This window comes from Pan paniscus, chromosome 2, assembly GCF_029289425.2.
Source record: "Pan paniscus chromosome 2, NHGRI_mPanPan1-v2.0_pri, whole genome shotgun sequence".
Taxonomy (NCBI): domain Eukaryota; kingdom Metazoa; phylum Chordata; class Mammalia; order Primates; family Hominidae; genus Pan; species Pan paniscus.
The window spans coordinates 54,552,775-54,567,583 of NC_085926.1; the positions used below are offsets into that span (position 1 = coordinate 54,552,775).

At 41.5% G+C, this 14,809-nt stretch overlaps 1 protein-coding gene across 3 annotated transcripts in view; it reads left to right on the forward strand.

Annotated features, from left to right (window-relative positions):
- The window catches only part of CACNA2D3 (calcium voltage-gated channel auxiliary subunit alpha2delta 3), a 951,279-nt gene that overhangs the window by 437,499 nt on the left and 498,971 nt on the right, over positions 1-14,809 (forward strand). For all 3 annotated transcript variants that reach the window (XR_004670571.3, XM_003818723.8, XM_034956678.3), the window contains exons 6-8: positions 2,185-2,316; positions 9,164-9,224; positions 9,323-9,473. Coding sequence is in view for 2 of the 3 variants with exons in the window: in XM_003818723.8 (XP_003818771.6) it covers positions 2,185-2,316; positions 9,164-9,224; positions 9,323-9,473 (344 nt within the window). In the remaining variant the exon portion in view is untranslated. The remainder of the gene's footprint in view (positions 1-2,184; positions 2,317-9,163; positions 9,225-9,322; positions 9,474-14,809) is intronic.

The window sequence follows — 14,809 nt, forward strand, 5'->3', positions numbered from 1 at the left end:
TGCTTTTGGTGTCTTTGTCATGAAATATTTGCCTGTGCCTGTGTCCTGAATGGTATTGTCTAGGTTGTATTCCAGGGTTTTTATAGTTTTGGGTTTTACATTTATGTCTTTAAACCATCTTGTGTTAATTTTTGTATACAGTATAAGGAAGAGGTCCAGTTTTAATCTTCTACATATGGCTAGCCAGTTATTCCAGCATCATTTATTGAATAGGGAATCCTTTCCCCATTGCTTGTTTTTGTCAGGTTTGTCAAAGATAAGATAGTTGTAGGCATGCAGTCTTATTTCTTTCCTCTCTATTTGGTTCCATTGGTCTATGTATCTGTTCTCATACCAGTACCACTGCTGTTTTGGTTACTGTAGCCCTGTAGTATAGTTTGAAGTCAGATACTGTGATGCCTCTAGCTTTTATTCATTTTGATTAGGGTTGCCTTGGCTATTCAGGCTCTTTTTTAGTTTCATATGAATTTAAAAATAGTTTTTCTAGTTCTGTGAAGAATCTCAACGGTAATTTATTAGGATTAGCATTCAATCTATGAATTGCTTTGGGCAGTATGACCATTTTAACAATATTGATTCTTCTTATCCATGAGCATGGGATGTCTTGCATTTGTTTGTGTCATCTCTTATTGCTTGGAGCAGTGGTTTGTAGTTCTCCTTGTAGAGATCTTTCACCTCCCTAGTTAGCTATATTTCTAGGTACTTTATTCTTTTTGTGGCAGTTGTGAATGGGAGTTCATTCATGATTTGGCTTTCAGCTTCACTGTCGTTGGTGTATAGGAATGCTAGTGATATTTTGCACATTGATGTTGTATCCTGAGACTTTGCTGAAATTGTTTATGAGCTTAAGAAGCTTTTGGGCTGGGACTGTGGGGTTTTCTAGGTATAGGATCATGTCATCTGTAAACAGGGATAGTTTGACTTCCTTTCTTCCTATTTGAATGCCCTTTATTTCTTTCTCTTGCCTGATTGCCCTGGCCAGGAATTCCAATATTGTGTTAAATAGGAATTCACCCTTATTTTTTTAAATCTCTGAACTGAAGGCAAGGAGTTATCTTTGGGCTACCATAGGTGAGGAAAAGAGATTTGCTCATGGGATTCCATGGCAGAAGAGCAAATGATTGCCTGGTATCTGGAGAACAACCTTTGTGTTATCCATCTGTATTAGTCTGTTCCCATGCTGGTAATAAAGACATACCTGAGATTGGATAATTTATAAAGGAAAGAGGTTTAACTGACTCACAGTTCCACATGGCTGGGGAGGCCTCACAGTCATGGCAGAAGGCAAAGGAGGAGCAAAGGCACATCTTACATGGTGACATGCAAGAGAACATATGTAGGGGAGTGCCCCTTTGTAAAAAGTCTCAGGTCTCGTGAGACTTATTTGCTATCATAAGAACAGCACAGAAAAGACCTGCCCCACCCCCATGATTCAATTATCTCCTACCAGGTCCCTCCCACAACACATGGGAATTATGGGAGCTGCAATTCAAGATGAGATTTGGGTGGGGACATAGCCAAATCATACCACCATCCATCCATCCTTCCCTCTGTTCCTCTACAAGAGTTTTGGAGCTTCTGCCATGTGCTGGTCAAAGGGTACAGCAGAAGACCAAGAGGCAGTCTGTGCTTTCACAGAGATCACATTCTGCTGAACAGAAGAAGTAGAGAGATTTAGTTATGTAATTTCAATTTATTTATTTTTTTTTAAAAAGCAAACTTCTAATCAGGGACAAGAGAAATGGAATAGGGCTGTGTTGGTGGCTGAGGTGATTACAGTGAGAGAAAATACAGTTTTCCTATTTTTAATGCCGAGTTTTGGCTCCGTAGGGGGAAAAGCAGGAAAATAATGCTAATAAGGTCTCTCTCTGCTTTCTTAAAGAGGATTATGTGATTTTCTCTATGGGATATGTGATATTGAAAGGTACAAATAAAAGGAAGTGTCTTTCAAGTAAGGAACCATCAATAGAGGCTCCTGGGAGACTAGGAGGGCTCAGGCAGGAGGGGAATCCCCAGCATCTGGACACCCCAGGAGCTAAACGTTTTTGTGGCTATAACTTTCTTCATAGCCTCCTGCAAGATGGAGTACCTTGTGCCAGTATCTGCCAAGCGGTGTGGGATGCCAGGAATTTTATTTCACTTTGGTTTCTAATACACCCCTCTCTCTCTCTTTCTTTTTTACAGACCCTGCAATTGTCAATGGGGTTTATTGGTCTGAATCTCTAAACAAAGTTTTTGTAGATAACTTTGACCGTGACCCATCTCTCATATGGCAGTACTTTGGAAGTGCAAAGGGCTTTTTTAGGCAGTATCCGGGTGAGTATCCCTGCATTGACAGTTACGACTCAGATTAATGATAACTGATAATGTGATATTTTTCTTTAGGGTTCAAGGTTAAAACTTTTCTGCCTTTTCTTAGAAGAAAATGAAAGATGAATTCCAAACCTATTGTCAGGGTGCAGGACAGGAATGGCAAGGTGGCATCCAGATGGGCATACACACACACAGGACATGATCACAGGAACTCTCTGGACCTGCCCTGTTCTCAATAGAATAATTCACAGAGCTGTCACCAAATGTGAAGAACTGTAGTGTGAACTGTACCTTATTTAATACTTCTGAACAAGAGTTTGGCCTTATTACCAATACTGCTGCTATTATTGCTATAATTATTATTATTGGGGAAAAGAGCATACTTGGGCAATTAAATTCTCACTAACAGGTATAAGAAATAGAGAATTTGAACCGGATTTGTCCACCCAAGAGCTGACTCCCCTTGCAGGAAGATGTTGAAATGGCCCAAGCATCGCTGACGGCAAGAACCCCTCCACAGAGGGTGCTCCCAGCACCCTAGCACCCCCAGTACCCCCAGCGGTGCGTATCTCAGAGGCTGTCCATCATGCCTTTGGAACAGGTGTTCCTTCTGGAGCCTTCCCAGGCCTCTGCTTTGTGATAGGATTTTAATTCTGGCTTGGTTTGAATTTTAATTAAAAAGGGAAGTTTTAATTTTGCTCACAAGTTGTGAAAACAGGACTCGGGGCTGCACCTGTGCCAACATCACAGCTGTAGAAATTAACAAGCTCAACCTAAAAGAAGGGGGAAAAAAACCCCACCCTGCATAATCTTGGAGCAATTAAGTGAAGTCTTTCATGTTTTCATTAAGTAAGACTAGGCACCTGATGTCTTCCCACTTTGAGGCACAGACTGCCGGCCTCTGCCTTGCGGAGCTGTTTGCCCCGTGCACAACATCTGACCCTCGAGAATTGCCTGCTGGGTCTCTGCTTTGCCAGATTACAGAACATTTCCCAAGAGTCATGTTCAGCATGGCACACATGCTTCCTCCCGGAGCTCACAGAAATGTAAACAATAAGCATCCTATTAAAGATAATGCCATAATGAACAGTGGACGATTAAAGTTCCAGTGCCACCAAATTGCAGTCTGCCTTGGTACACTCAACAAAGAGCAAATCTGGTGCAGATATTGCTGAAATCGGAGCCTAGGGGAGAGGTTCCTCTGCTTGGGAAGCCCCTGGGTATCTAACCCTCTCACTATGCGGCACTGTGAAGAGGGCAAGACAGATAAGTAGAAACCGCAAATCACCTGTTGTCTCCTCCAACAGGGAGTCCTTAAACTATGGTCAGGAGGACATTTGAAAATAAAGGGAATCCTCATAAAAGGTTTGTGTAATAGGGGAGATTAATTTACATACAAGGTTTTTATCAGTCAGAACAATTGGTTCAGCCAGGCTTACTGTTCTTTTAGGACTTTTGGGCAGGATGTGGCTCTGTAAAATGCCTGCATAATTTCTGTGTTAGTAAAGACGTGGGCCACAGTCCACCAAGGTGTTTCAATGCCTTGATAAATGTCATGTGGCCACTCAACTCTGTGCTTGGTTCTGAACACAGAGCATACCTCTTGCCTCCTGGACATGTGACTCAAAGAGTGATCATGAGCATTTTGTGAGGATGTTTTTCTTTTCAGGATGCCTCTTTCCATTGTTAGAGTGGTGTGAATCAGTAGTAAGTGTGCGTGTTCTTAAGCAGGAGTCTTTCTTCAGTCTTACTGAGTTCTGGCTTTGTACCACTGTATGAGGCCCTGAGGATAAAAGCATGAACTAGACAAAAGAGGTCTCTGCCCTCATCCAGCTCCCTCTTGTGGGGACATGCATTTGTCGTGGATTTTGTTTGCAAGGGACAGAAACACAATTCCAGCTAGCTCCAGCAAGAAGCACACTTACTGGCTCATGTAATTTGAAATCTAGGGAGTGTGCCATTTGGGCGGCAGCAATGAGAGACTGGAGCAAAGTCATTTGGAATTTGAATCCTTCCTTTCAGCTCTCATTTCTGCCTTCTTCCATTCTAACCTTGTCTCACTGGCAAGTGATCTCCTCGTAATGGGGAACAGGCCTGGCAGGATTTCTCAGTGGGGGTTCCAGGGGAGGAGACAGCATCTGTCCCAGTAGCTTGGATGAAAGTCCAAGAATTAGCCTGGTCTGAGTCGCATGCCCACCACTGATGCCTGAAGAACTAGTGGGTAAGGTCAGCCATCCGAAACCCTGGGGACTAGTCAGGATTATTGTGGCTTTGCCTAGACTGGATCCCCAAAGGAGGGGGCATCAGTGACCACCATGGGGAGATAGACAGGCAAACATCATCATGGTACAGTGTGTTTCATGCTAAGCTGAGGGAAATAGAAGGGGCTGGGTGATCACTGAGAAGGATCACCAACTCCAACTCCTGGCGTGAGAGGAAAGAGTCCTGGGAAGGAGAATTTTGGTAAGCATTAGCCTGAAAGCCTTGGCGTGATGATGATGTCCATTTCTGCATGGCTTCACACATAGGCCTTCACCAGTGCAATTTATGTCCTAAGGGCATGTGGTAACTCTCTTGTGTCTCTCAAAAGGACTTTATGAGATGGTGGAAATGTTCTGTATCCTATCTAATATCACTAATGTCACTGGCCACACAGGGGTAGTGAGCACTTGAAGTGTGCCTAGTGAGGCTGAGGAACTGAAATTTAAATGTTATTTAACTTTATTTAAAATTAAAATTAAATGGCCACACGTGGTTAGTAGTCACCATGTTGAATAACATAATGCTGTAGGAAGAGACTTCTGTAGTCTGATACCCCGTTTCCAAGGGACCAGCCTTATCTTTCAGGGCTTGCATTGCAAAAAGGTCTTACTGAACAGATGACTTCATTAGGCTCTATAGTTCTTACTTTATAAAATGGGAACTCTACCCTGAAATCCTGAACCATCAGGCTTTCAATTCCTGTCTCCTCTACTATAATATTTGCCCCTGGGAGGAGTCATTTGTTTTGTCCATTACTCTGTCACTAGCTGCAAGAATAACACATAGTGGGTGTTCAATATGTGTTTGTTGAATGAATGAATCACCCATTAGATCAAATTCCACCAGATCTGTTGTCTCCCATCACACCAGTGGCAGCTGCCCTCTCTCTTCAGACAGAATAGAGCTATTGCCTCTTTGGGGGAGCTGGTCCCCAGCTGCACTCTGGTAGAGACTTGATGACTCAGCAAGGAGCTGGCATAAATGCAGTACAGAGCCATAGTCCCTTTATGTTCTCATTGATCCCTCTCCTCCAAGTCTTTTAGTACCTGCCCTTTCCACCCCACTGCCCACCATGTCCTGGACACTGGGCATGCCCATCTGTTGGCTATTTCCTTCTGATGCTTTATGACCATCTCATCTAATGAGTAGTGTTCTCCAGGCTCCCCATCTCCCAGGAGGCAGAGGATCAAAGGGCTGCACAGTCATCCCTTTTCCTGTGAGCCTTGACCAGTTCATCTTTTTATAGCCCTCTGTGGGACCTGTTTTCTACCTGGTTATTGGCTGAGGCCACCAGTGACTGATCTGTTCTTCCTGTTCTGGCCAATTCTTAGCTTTATTTAAAATGATGTGGCTGGCTGACAGTACCTACCCATGTACTCTTACCTACATAAAGAAAACTGTGTCTATACATCACAGACAGGTCACTGTCTAATCAAACACAGGACATCAGTTAGGTTCATGCATGATTATAAGAAGCCCTGGTCCCTTCCCCAACATCAGACTGTCACCTTTCTATAGCCGTACGCAGGGGAGTTTGTTCCTGTAGAAGGCTTGGTAATTACAAAGGTCAATGATTGTCTTATCCTTGCACTATGATTTGGCTGCCATAGGAAGGTGAAAGCTGGTTCATAGCTACAGCCACGATGAGGGAGCTGAACAGCTAAGTAAAGAGTTCTCCATAAGTTTGGACTCATACATGCTGTTTGCTAGTATCAAGTTCAGGTTCTGTGCACAGCATTACTTTTTGTTTCTTCCCTTCCATGCCTTCCTCACCAGGCTCAGGTTTAGCAATGGGGAGAGTATGATTGATATTAGGGTTTTCTTCCTTGGCTAGCTCAACAGGACTGCCCTAATAAAGATGATCATGGAACACCATAATTTATAATTTTCATAGCAACTGTCTTGCTATATCCTCATATTCATGGTGCGTAATCTCTCAGGAGATTGGCAAGAGAGATGGCATCTAGTTGAATAAAGGAGCTCTTTTTAGAGAAGTGCATAGGCAGCTTCTCAGAAGACATTTTACAGCCAAGTTTGACTGTAGCTTGACTCACATTAGAAGCCAGCATGTATTTTTGATCAGATATTTTAGATCTAAAGTTATCTGGAAGGTATGTGTTTAAACTTTAAATTATGAGCCAAGTACTAAATATTTTTTGAGGAAGGAATTGGGCAGAACTTAGGGATAAACCAATATCTGCCACCTCTTGATTTTCCTTGTTTCCACATCTTTCTGGACTTTTTGCTTTCAAGTAGGGAAGACAAATGCCATGTTTCAGTAGGATAGGCAGTATCTGTTCAGGTGGAGGTGGTTTTTTGTTGTTGTTGTTGTTCTCTGTTTGTTTTTTGAGAAGGAGTCTTACTCTGTCTCCCAGGCTGGAGTGCAGTGGTGCAATCTTGGCTCACTGCAACCTCTGCTGCCCAAGTTCAAGCAATTCTCCTGCCTCAACCTGCCAAGTAGCTGGGATTACAGGCGCCTGCCACCACACCTGGCTAGTTGTTGCAGTTTTAGTAGAGATGGGGCTTCACCATTTTGGACAGGCTGGTCTTTAACTCTTCACCTCATGATCCACCTTGGCCTCCCAAAGTGTTGGGATTACAGGCGTGAGCCACTGCGCCTGGCTGGAGATGGTTTGAATGTCATTGGCAGTGCCAGTGATGTTGTATGGAAAATACTGCGCTTTAAAGACAGGAGAAGGAATGGACGAAGATGCCCTTTCCTGAAGTGGAGAGAAAAGGAGAACGTGGAGCAGAAATAAAACCACAGGGCAAAAAGATATTCAGATTTTTATTGTGCTATTTGTTGTAGTCCTTCATAGTTCCATTTCACAGTCTCAAACCTCATTGCCACACAGAATTATGTTGGGAACATGTGGCTTGACCTTCAGTCTTGTATCGGTCTCTGTTCCTTTGGCCCTACTGTTTATTTTCACAAGCTAAAAGAGAACAGGAAGTCATAGATTGTCTTAAATGAAATTAATTTTCCTCCAATGTTAGTTTGTAATGCCTGTGGGAGAGAACCCGTGGGATATAGCAGTGTTGCACAATGATTCAAATTCACTCAAATTTGAGCATTTGAATCTGCAGCAGAGATTTTGACATTATTTTCAGTTTCACATAGGGATTTACGTACATTCTGGGGCCAGGGGTGGCCGTGGTCTAAGATCACTCACCACAGTTCAATTCAAGAAACATCCACTGAACACCTCCCGTGGGTCAACACATTTAAAAAACAAAAAATAAAAAATTATCTTTATATCACACTCAAACCAGTTATTTGTGGAATTATAAATTGGAGCATTGCCTAGCCTCACCAGGGATATAACTTCACTGTTTCTCAAGACTGTGCCATCCTAATGGTACCTGGCTTTATGCAAAGCAATGTGTCAGATATTTTTAAATTAATTGCATTCTTGTCCCTTAGTGTGCAACATCATACTAGTTGTATTTTATCTTTATTACCTAATGACCTCCAATTTGGCAGTAGCTTCTTATACTAACATTTTCTGATTTCTTATGGGGAGTGTTTTTAAATTAGACACATGTGCAGTGGGAAATGTAGGTACAAGAAGGACAGAACCCAATATCTCTTTGCATTACAGACTACTGTCTCAAGGTTATCTGTGTGATAATTTGGGGATGTTATCTTCAGCAGATGCCTGTTATTAGCCCATTGTGGTCCTTTAGAAAGCTGGCCATTGTTAATCGGAAAAAAAGAATCTCAGTGCCATCAGCTGAGTCAGGATTCTCTCCTGTGAAAACGATATTTCTGTTTTTATTTTCTTATCTCCAAAGTCTCTGTTGCAAATCCTCCATCCCTGAGCAGAACTGATGGTTGAAAACAGTGATTTTCTGTCTTATTTTTAAGCAGCCAATGCCTTTCTTTTCAAATGATATTTTATTCTTAAAAACTAAGTTGGATATATCCTGACTAGGCTGCAAACCACAAGACTAAGGATGTTGGATCTGATTTTACACATGGGGAAAACTCCCCAGGCTTCAGGAGCTGAAATTCAAACTTTATTATGCAGCATAATGAGAGCCATTTTATTTCATTTCAATGTGGAAAGCCAGGCCAAAATTTCTGATTTTAAAAACAGGAGTGGGGAGGGAACAGACCCGTGTATGTCCTTAGTTGGAAACATTGTATCTATGCTTTCAACCCCCCTGCTATAGACATTACATCACCTGGTCCAGGGACGGGCCAGACTCTGCCCAGAGATCTATGGATGATCCCCCCAGGTGCAACAACTTGCTGGACAGTAAGAAATGACTTCGGCTACCTTTATCCCTAGCCAAGGGAAGGAGCTGGAGTCACATACTCTCTCAATGGACAGCACAGTCCTAAAAACATCTCCACTCTCTGCAGGCCTTTGGAGCAGCTGAGCTAGCGCTGTGTTTGCTATAGGGTTATGGCCCAACAGCTCCTTCCTGGATTTGGTGATGGAGCATGTGATGAGCTCTGGGGTTGGTCTTTGCATGTGATTTTTCACCCTGTCCATTCAATCAGCAAAGTAGAGCAGCCTTGAAATGCTATGAATAAATATTTGAAGTTTCTGGGTTTCTCATGACCCCATTTTTCTTCTAGGGATTAAATGGGAACCAGATGAGAATGGAGTCATTGCCTTCGACTGCAGGAACCGAAAATGGTAGGCAGTGGTTAGACCTCTTTGTTATTTCTCAAAGAGATATCTTGAAGAGAAGTGAAGTCAGGATTAATTTTTACTTAAATTTTCCCTTGACCTAGGTACATCCAGGCAGCAACTTCTCCGAAAGACGTGGTCATTTTAGTTGACGTCAGTGGCAGCATGAAAGGACTCCGTCTGACTATCGCGAAGCAAACAGTCTCATCCATTTTGGATACACTTGGGGATGATGACTTCTTCAACATAATTGCTGTGAGTGCACCGTTTTGTGCCTTCTTTGCACTTGGGTTCATTTGATCTTTTGGTAGCGACTGGTTAACATTGCTCTCGCTGTTAGATCCAGAGCATCTAGATGCCAGAACATGAGGCCTGGTTAGTCTCATGAAAGTTAACAGAGTCATGGACAGTGGAAGGCAGTGGAAGGGCTTTTGGAAATGCAGTTGAACACACGTTGCCTGTCTTAACCTACCACACAGCCACACCATCTGAGAGAATGACACACCAGATGTGGTATTCCTGGGGAGCTGACATTTTCAGATTCTTGGAAAACAGACTTAGCAAGATTTTCACCAAACCACTAGAATTTCTCACATGGAAATTAACTTCCAGCTAGGTTAGCCTGATGATATTGACGATGATAATAATTAATAATAATAATAATAATGGCAATGAAGCAACTAAAATATGGAGAGCAGTTTATGGCTCACAGAACACTTTATTTCAGCTTCTGGAAAAAAAGTGGCATTTATTAAATGCCTGCTTTTAATAAATGCCTTAATCTTCATATTTTTATTATCTTGGTTTTTCACAGCAAGTCTAGGAGGTAGGGGGTGGTTTGGGCATATTCTCAAATGAAGGTGCTGAGATTGGAAGAGTGTCAGTAACTTGTCCAGGTCACAAGGCTGGCAAATGGTAGAGCAGGGAACCAAGCCTGAGACCGGGCAGTCATGTAGCCTGGAAATGACCACTTATTCAGGTGTCCATCTTGTCAATGAAAAGAGGCAAACTCTGCAAAATATTTGAAGAGATTTATTCTGAGCCAAATATGAGTGACCATGGCCTGTGACACAGCCCTCAGGAGGTCCTAAGAACATGCGCCCAAGGTGGTTGGGCACCTGTTCAGCTTGGTTCACTGGTGCAGCTTGTTTTTCTACATTTTAGGGAGACATGAGACTTCAGTCAAATACATTTAAGAAATACATTGGTTTGGTCCGGAAAGGCAGGACAGCTCGAAGCAGGGGCTTCCAGCTTATAGGTAGATTTTAAAATTTTCTGGTTGACAATTGGTTGAGTTTTTCTAAAGAGCTGGGGGTGAATAGAAAGGAATGTCTGGGTTAAGATAAAGGATGGTGGAGGCCCGAGTTCTTATTTGTAGAGGAAGCCTTCACATCCTAGGCTTCAGAGAGAATAGGTTGTAAAATATTTCTTATCAGACTTAAAGTCTGTGTTGATGTTCATGCCGGAGAGGTGTAAGGAGGCATGTTCGACCCCCATTTCCCATCACGGCCTGAAACAGTCTCTCAGATTAAATTTTAAAAGAGCCTTTGTCTCCTGTGTAGAGGAGGAAGTCCATTCAGATGGTTGAGGGGGGGGTCTTAGAATTTTATTTTTGGTTTACAATCTCCAGTTCTTTTTCTTCTTCCCACTGATTATTTGGTATGATTTTCATCATGCCCCTTATGTTCCTCCCACTCTCTTACCAAAGGCTCGTCAGAGTGAGCCTGATTTCTTTGAGTCCTTGAGCACTTAACCAAGTGTGTGTGTGTGTGTGTGTGTGTGTGTGTGTGGTGGACACTTATTCTTTTGCATGAAAATAACACACATCACATCTATTTGGGAGGTGGAGTAGTTGCTATGGGCAATGGAGGCAGCATGGTGATGGGGGCAGAGCCTGGGTTTTGGAGTTGGGCTGTTTTGAATCCCATTCACCACATATGCTGTGTGTCTTGGGCTAATTACTTTAGTCTGGGCATCAGCTACCTCAGCTGTGAAGTAGGTGTGCTCACCTTGCCCACAGGGTTGCTGCTGGGATCATCTGAGTTGATGCACCAGAGTCAAGCTGGTGCACAGGGCTCCTTAGCCAGTGGTGGGATACAAAAGAAGAGGGTGCTCCGAGAATGCTGTTGCTGTGGTCTGCATGGCTCCCCTAAACCCACAAGGAGAGTATGTTGTCATGGATGGAGCCTTATGACTGGGCTGCCTTCTGCATAGGCGTGACACCCACTTGTGTTCTCCAGGCAGAGGGCCTGGGCCTCTAAGTGACATGAAGATGGCCGAGGGGATTGTCTGAATTAGTATCCTGCCTATACAGGCCTCTTCTGATCAGACTCTCAGAACAAAAGTTTCTGATTTTAAGAAATCCTAAAGACGAAAGGGAAAAGAAAGAGAATACTAAATTCCTTGGGAGCAGGGGTTAGTCTTGTTCATTCATGGATGTATCCCCAGCACCTAGGCAGTGCTTGGCAAATAGCAGGAGTTTAAATATTTGTTGAATGAATAATAACCACAGCTGCCTTCCACTCACTGTGTGCAAGTCAGTTGCTAAGTGTCCTGTGTGGATTATCTCATTGAATCCTCACCCCAGCTCTGTGCTATGTGGCATGGAGACAGAGGCATGAAGCCGCAGAAGTGACTTTTTGAGTTACACAGCCAGAAAAGGTGGCACGGTGAAGGCTCAGACATTGTCCGGCTTCACCTTGCACCCTTTCCTGAGCAGAAGTGAAGAGGATATAGTTGATCCACTCAGCCATCTTATCATGAAATTATATGGCCTTGAGGCATAGTTCTTTGGAAGGAGACTTTCAGTTAGAACTTTGGGTTTGCTGCCAAGTTACTCTAGTTGCCAGCCTAGTGGTGAGAATGCAAATGTGGCTTGATCTCCACACATCCTGAAGCATTTATAGATAAGAAGCAGCTAATATGAGACTATCTTTCTTATTAATCTTTAATTACTCATTACAGAAGTATCAGAAATTCACGTAATAAGAAGAGCTAACTAATTACATCCTGCATTCTTTATCAGTCAGGATTTATTGTTCTGTTAACAAAACCAATCGATTGAAATAATCTATGTAAGTTCATTAAGATATACAAACAGTGTCAACTCAATAAAGAAGAGAGGGTGACTAAGATAATTAAAAGTAGGCATGCCAGTTATTATAGAAGAGTTAAGAAAAAAAATTTTTTTACCCCAAATTGTCCCTTTATATAAAGAAACCCATTAAAGATCCCATTAACCCTCACTGTACATCTGTTTGTTCATTTTCAACATAAATAATCAGCTTCAACACTATTTACATAATTATTTCAACAACTAGAAAGACACTGAACTTCTTTATTTGAAGCCTTTATAGTAAAATCATGAACTTTGTTCCTCTAATGGATAAGAGAATGGATCAGATATGTTAGTGAATTTATATTAGAAGGCCAAGGTCATAAAAGAACCATTAATTAATAGTAATGTTTATAGGTTCATTGCTTTTTAATGTAGGCAATGTATGTAATAATTTTAAACAATTCAGTAATGTTCTCATTTCTCTTTCATTTGGCACATATTCTAAATGTTTCTGTGTATATGAGCACACAGTCTTTTCGCAAAAATAGATTCATATTTTACAGAATATTCAGCAACTCTTATTTCAGTCAAATGTATTTGAATAACAGAGCATTCCATCACATTTGTTACTCAGAAGTGCTGCAGTGAGTGCAGTGCGTACAGTGCACTGAATGGAATGCATATATTTTTGCAAGGTTGGGTGTGCTTCTATTGAATAAAATCTAGAAGTGAAATTTATGCACCAAAGGGTATATACACAGGCACCTCCCAGAATGTCTACCAAACAGGGCATAATGTTTACACAGTTACCAACAGTTTGAGGCTTCTAAATAATAGGAGATTCCTAGCTGGCTAATTTTCATTTGCATTCCCTTGAATTGTCTCTCCCAATCCTAAGTGTGTTCTGCAAATTTTGCCTCGTTGAATTCTTATTTTTTTTTCCCCCATCACCTCCTTCTGTTTCTGCCCTGACATAATTGCTCTAGTAATATGGTGTAGGTTTTCCCTCAGTCTGTTTAAAATGGTCACTTGTCTCCTGTGTAGAGGGCGACCCAACTGCAGGTTCTTAAAGTGCAGGGGGATGGGATATTTGAAACGCCATCCAGAACGCCCTGCAAATCTGTGTGAGTGCATTGTTATCATCGGCTGGATTCCATTTATGAAAGAGGACATTATCATTTCACCCTCCATTACACTGTCAGCCTTCCTTTGCTTGCCGGGTAGATGTTTGTGGAGATAGCTCACTGTTTTAGAGGAAAAGTAAAGAATACAATATTTTCAGTGCCGGAAGCCCTCGTGTACTGTAGGTTTTTGTTTGTGCAAATCTAATTCATCATTGTCTCTTGATTTTCAGTGCCATAATGGAGGTCGGAGGAAAGAGATTTAAATAGTGGGAAAGACTTCCCTTGGCCACTTAAGTTCGTCTTTCGGTTTTGCAGGTTTTATTAAGTTCATCGTGAACTGCATGTTTAATATTATACTGAAAAGTTTCTGATCTTGATCTATCCAGAGTATAAACATAAAGAGATAATGTTAAAAATTGTTTTAGCTTTCATGGGCAAGGTATTACAAGATCTATCTAAAATGGACAAACTAACTGATTGAATTATGAAAGAACAGTTGAAATATGAGAGTAATTTTGTGCAGTTGAAGTTAAAATTTTAAGGTCAAACCACTGGTGCATGAAGAGAGATGTCTCTGACAAGAGAAAAGGCATATTTTTCTGATTCACTTTGAAGTCTAACTTCAAGCCATGCATTAAATTAACAATATTATCATAAAAATGAGGGTGCTAATTCTGTCCGATGTTGAAATTTGAAAAATGACTTTACAGAAGCTTAAGCCATGCATTAAATGAACACAGCATTAACTGGGCCAATATTGTTAAATCAATTTAAATGCCTCCTGCAGCCCATATTTGTGCAGACTTGAATTAAGAAGAGCATCATTTGTTAGTTCAAGCAAGAACTTTCTGATGCCCTGGTTTTAATTTGCAGATTTTCTTTAGAACGGTTTCTCCAATGCTTTGCCGCTGTGGATTTGCTTTTTAAAGTAATCGATTCTGTATTAAAAGTATGAGGATAGTATTTTCTTTCAGTACTCATTTGTTCTGTACTACTAATTGTGTCCAGTTGTGTTTCAAATTACATAAGATGCTTTTGTAATGCAAAAGATCCCTAGGATGGCTTGTGTTGGTCAAAATAATGTGTGTTCATCTGCTTTATTACATAATCCCTACATGTTTTCATTCAAAGGTTATTTAATCAAAAGTGCACCAGTAAAACTGTAAAAATATTTAATGGAGTCCCAGCAATTCTGCATCAGTTTCTTGTATTACATGAGCATGGCAGCATTTAATTCTATGGTTTTTTTTGGCAGAACTTTGGATTCTTTAAAACATAGCCACTTAATTCCTTTACTTTTTGTTTATTTACCTGTTTTTTGAAGGGGGTAGAGATTCTTATCTTATTTTTTGTTTCTGTGCCAATTTTTTTTCTGGCTTTGTTCCTAGTCCTTTCCATCAGTGATCTTC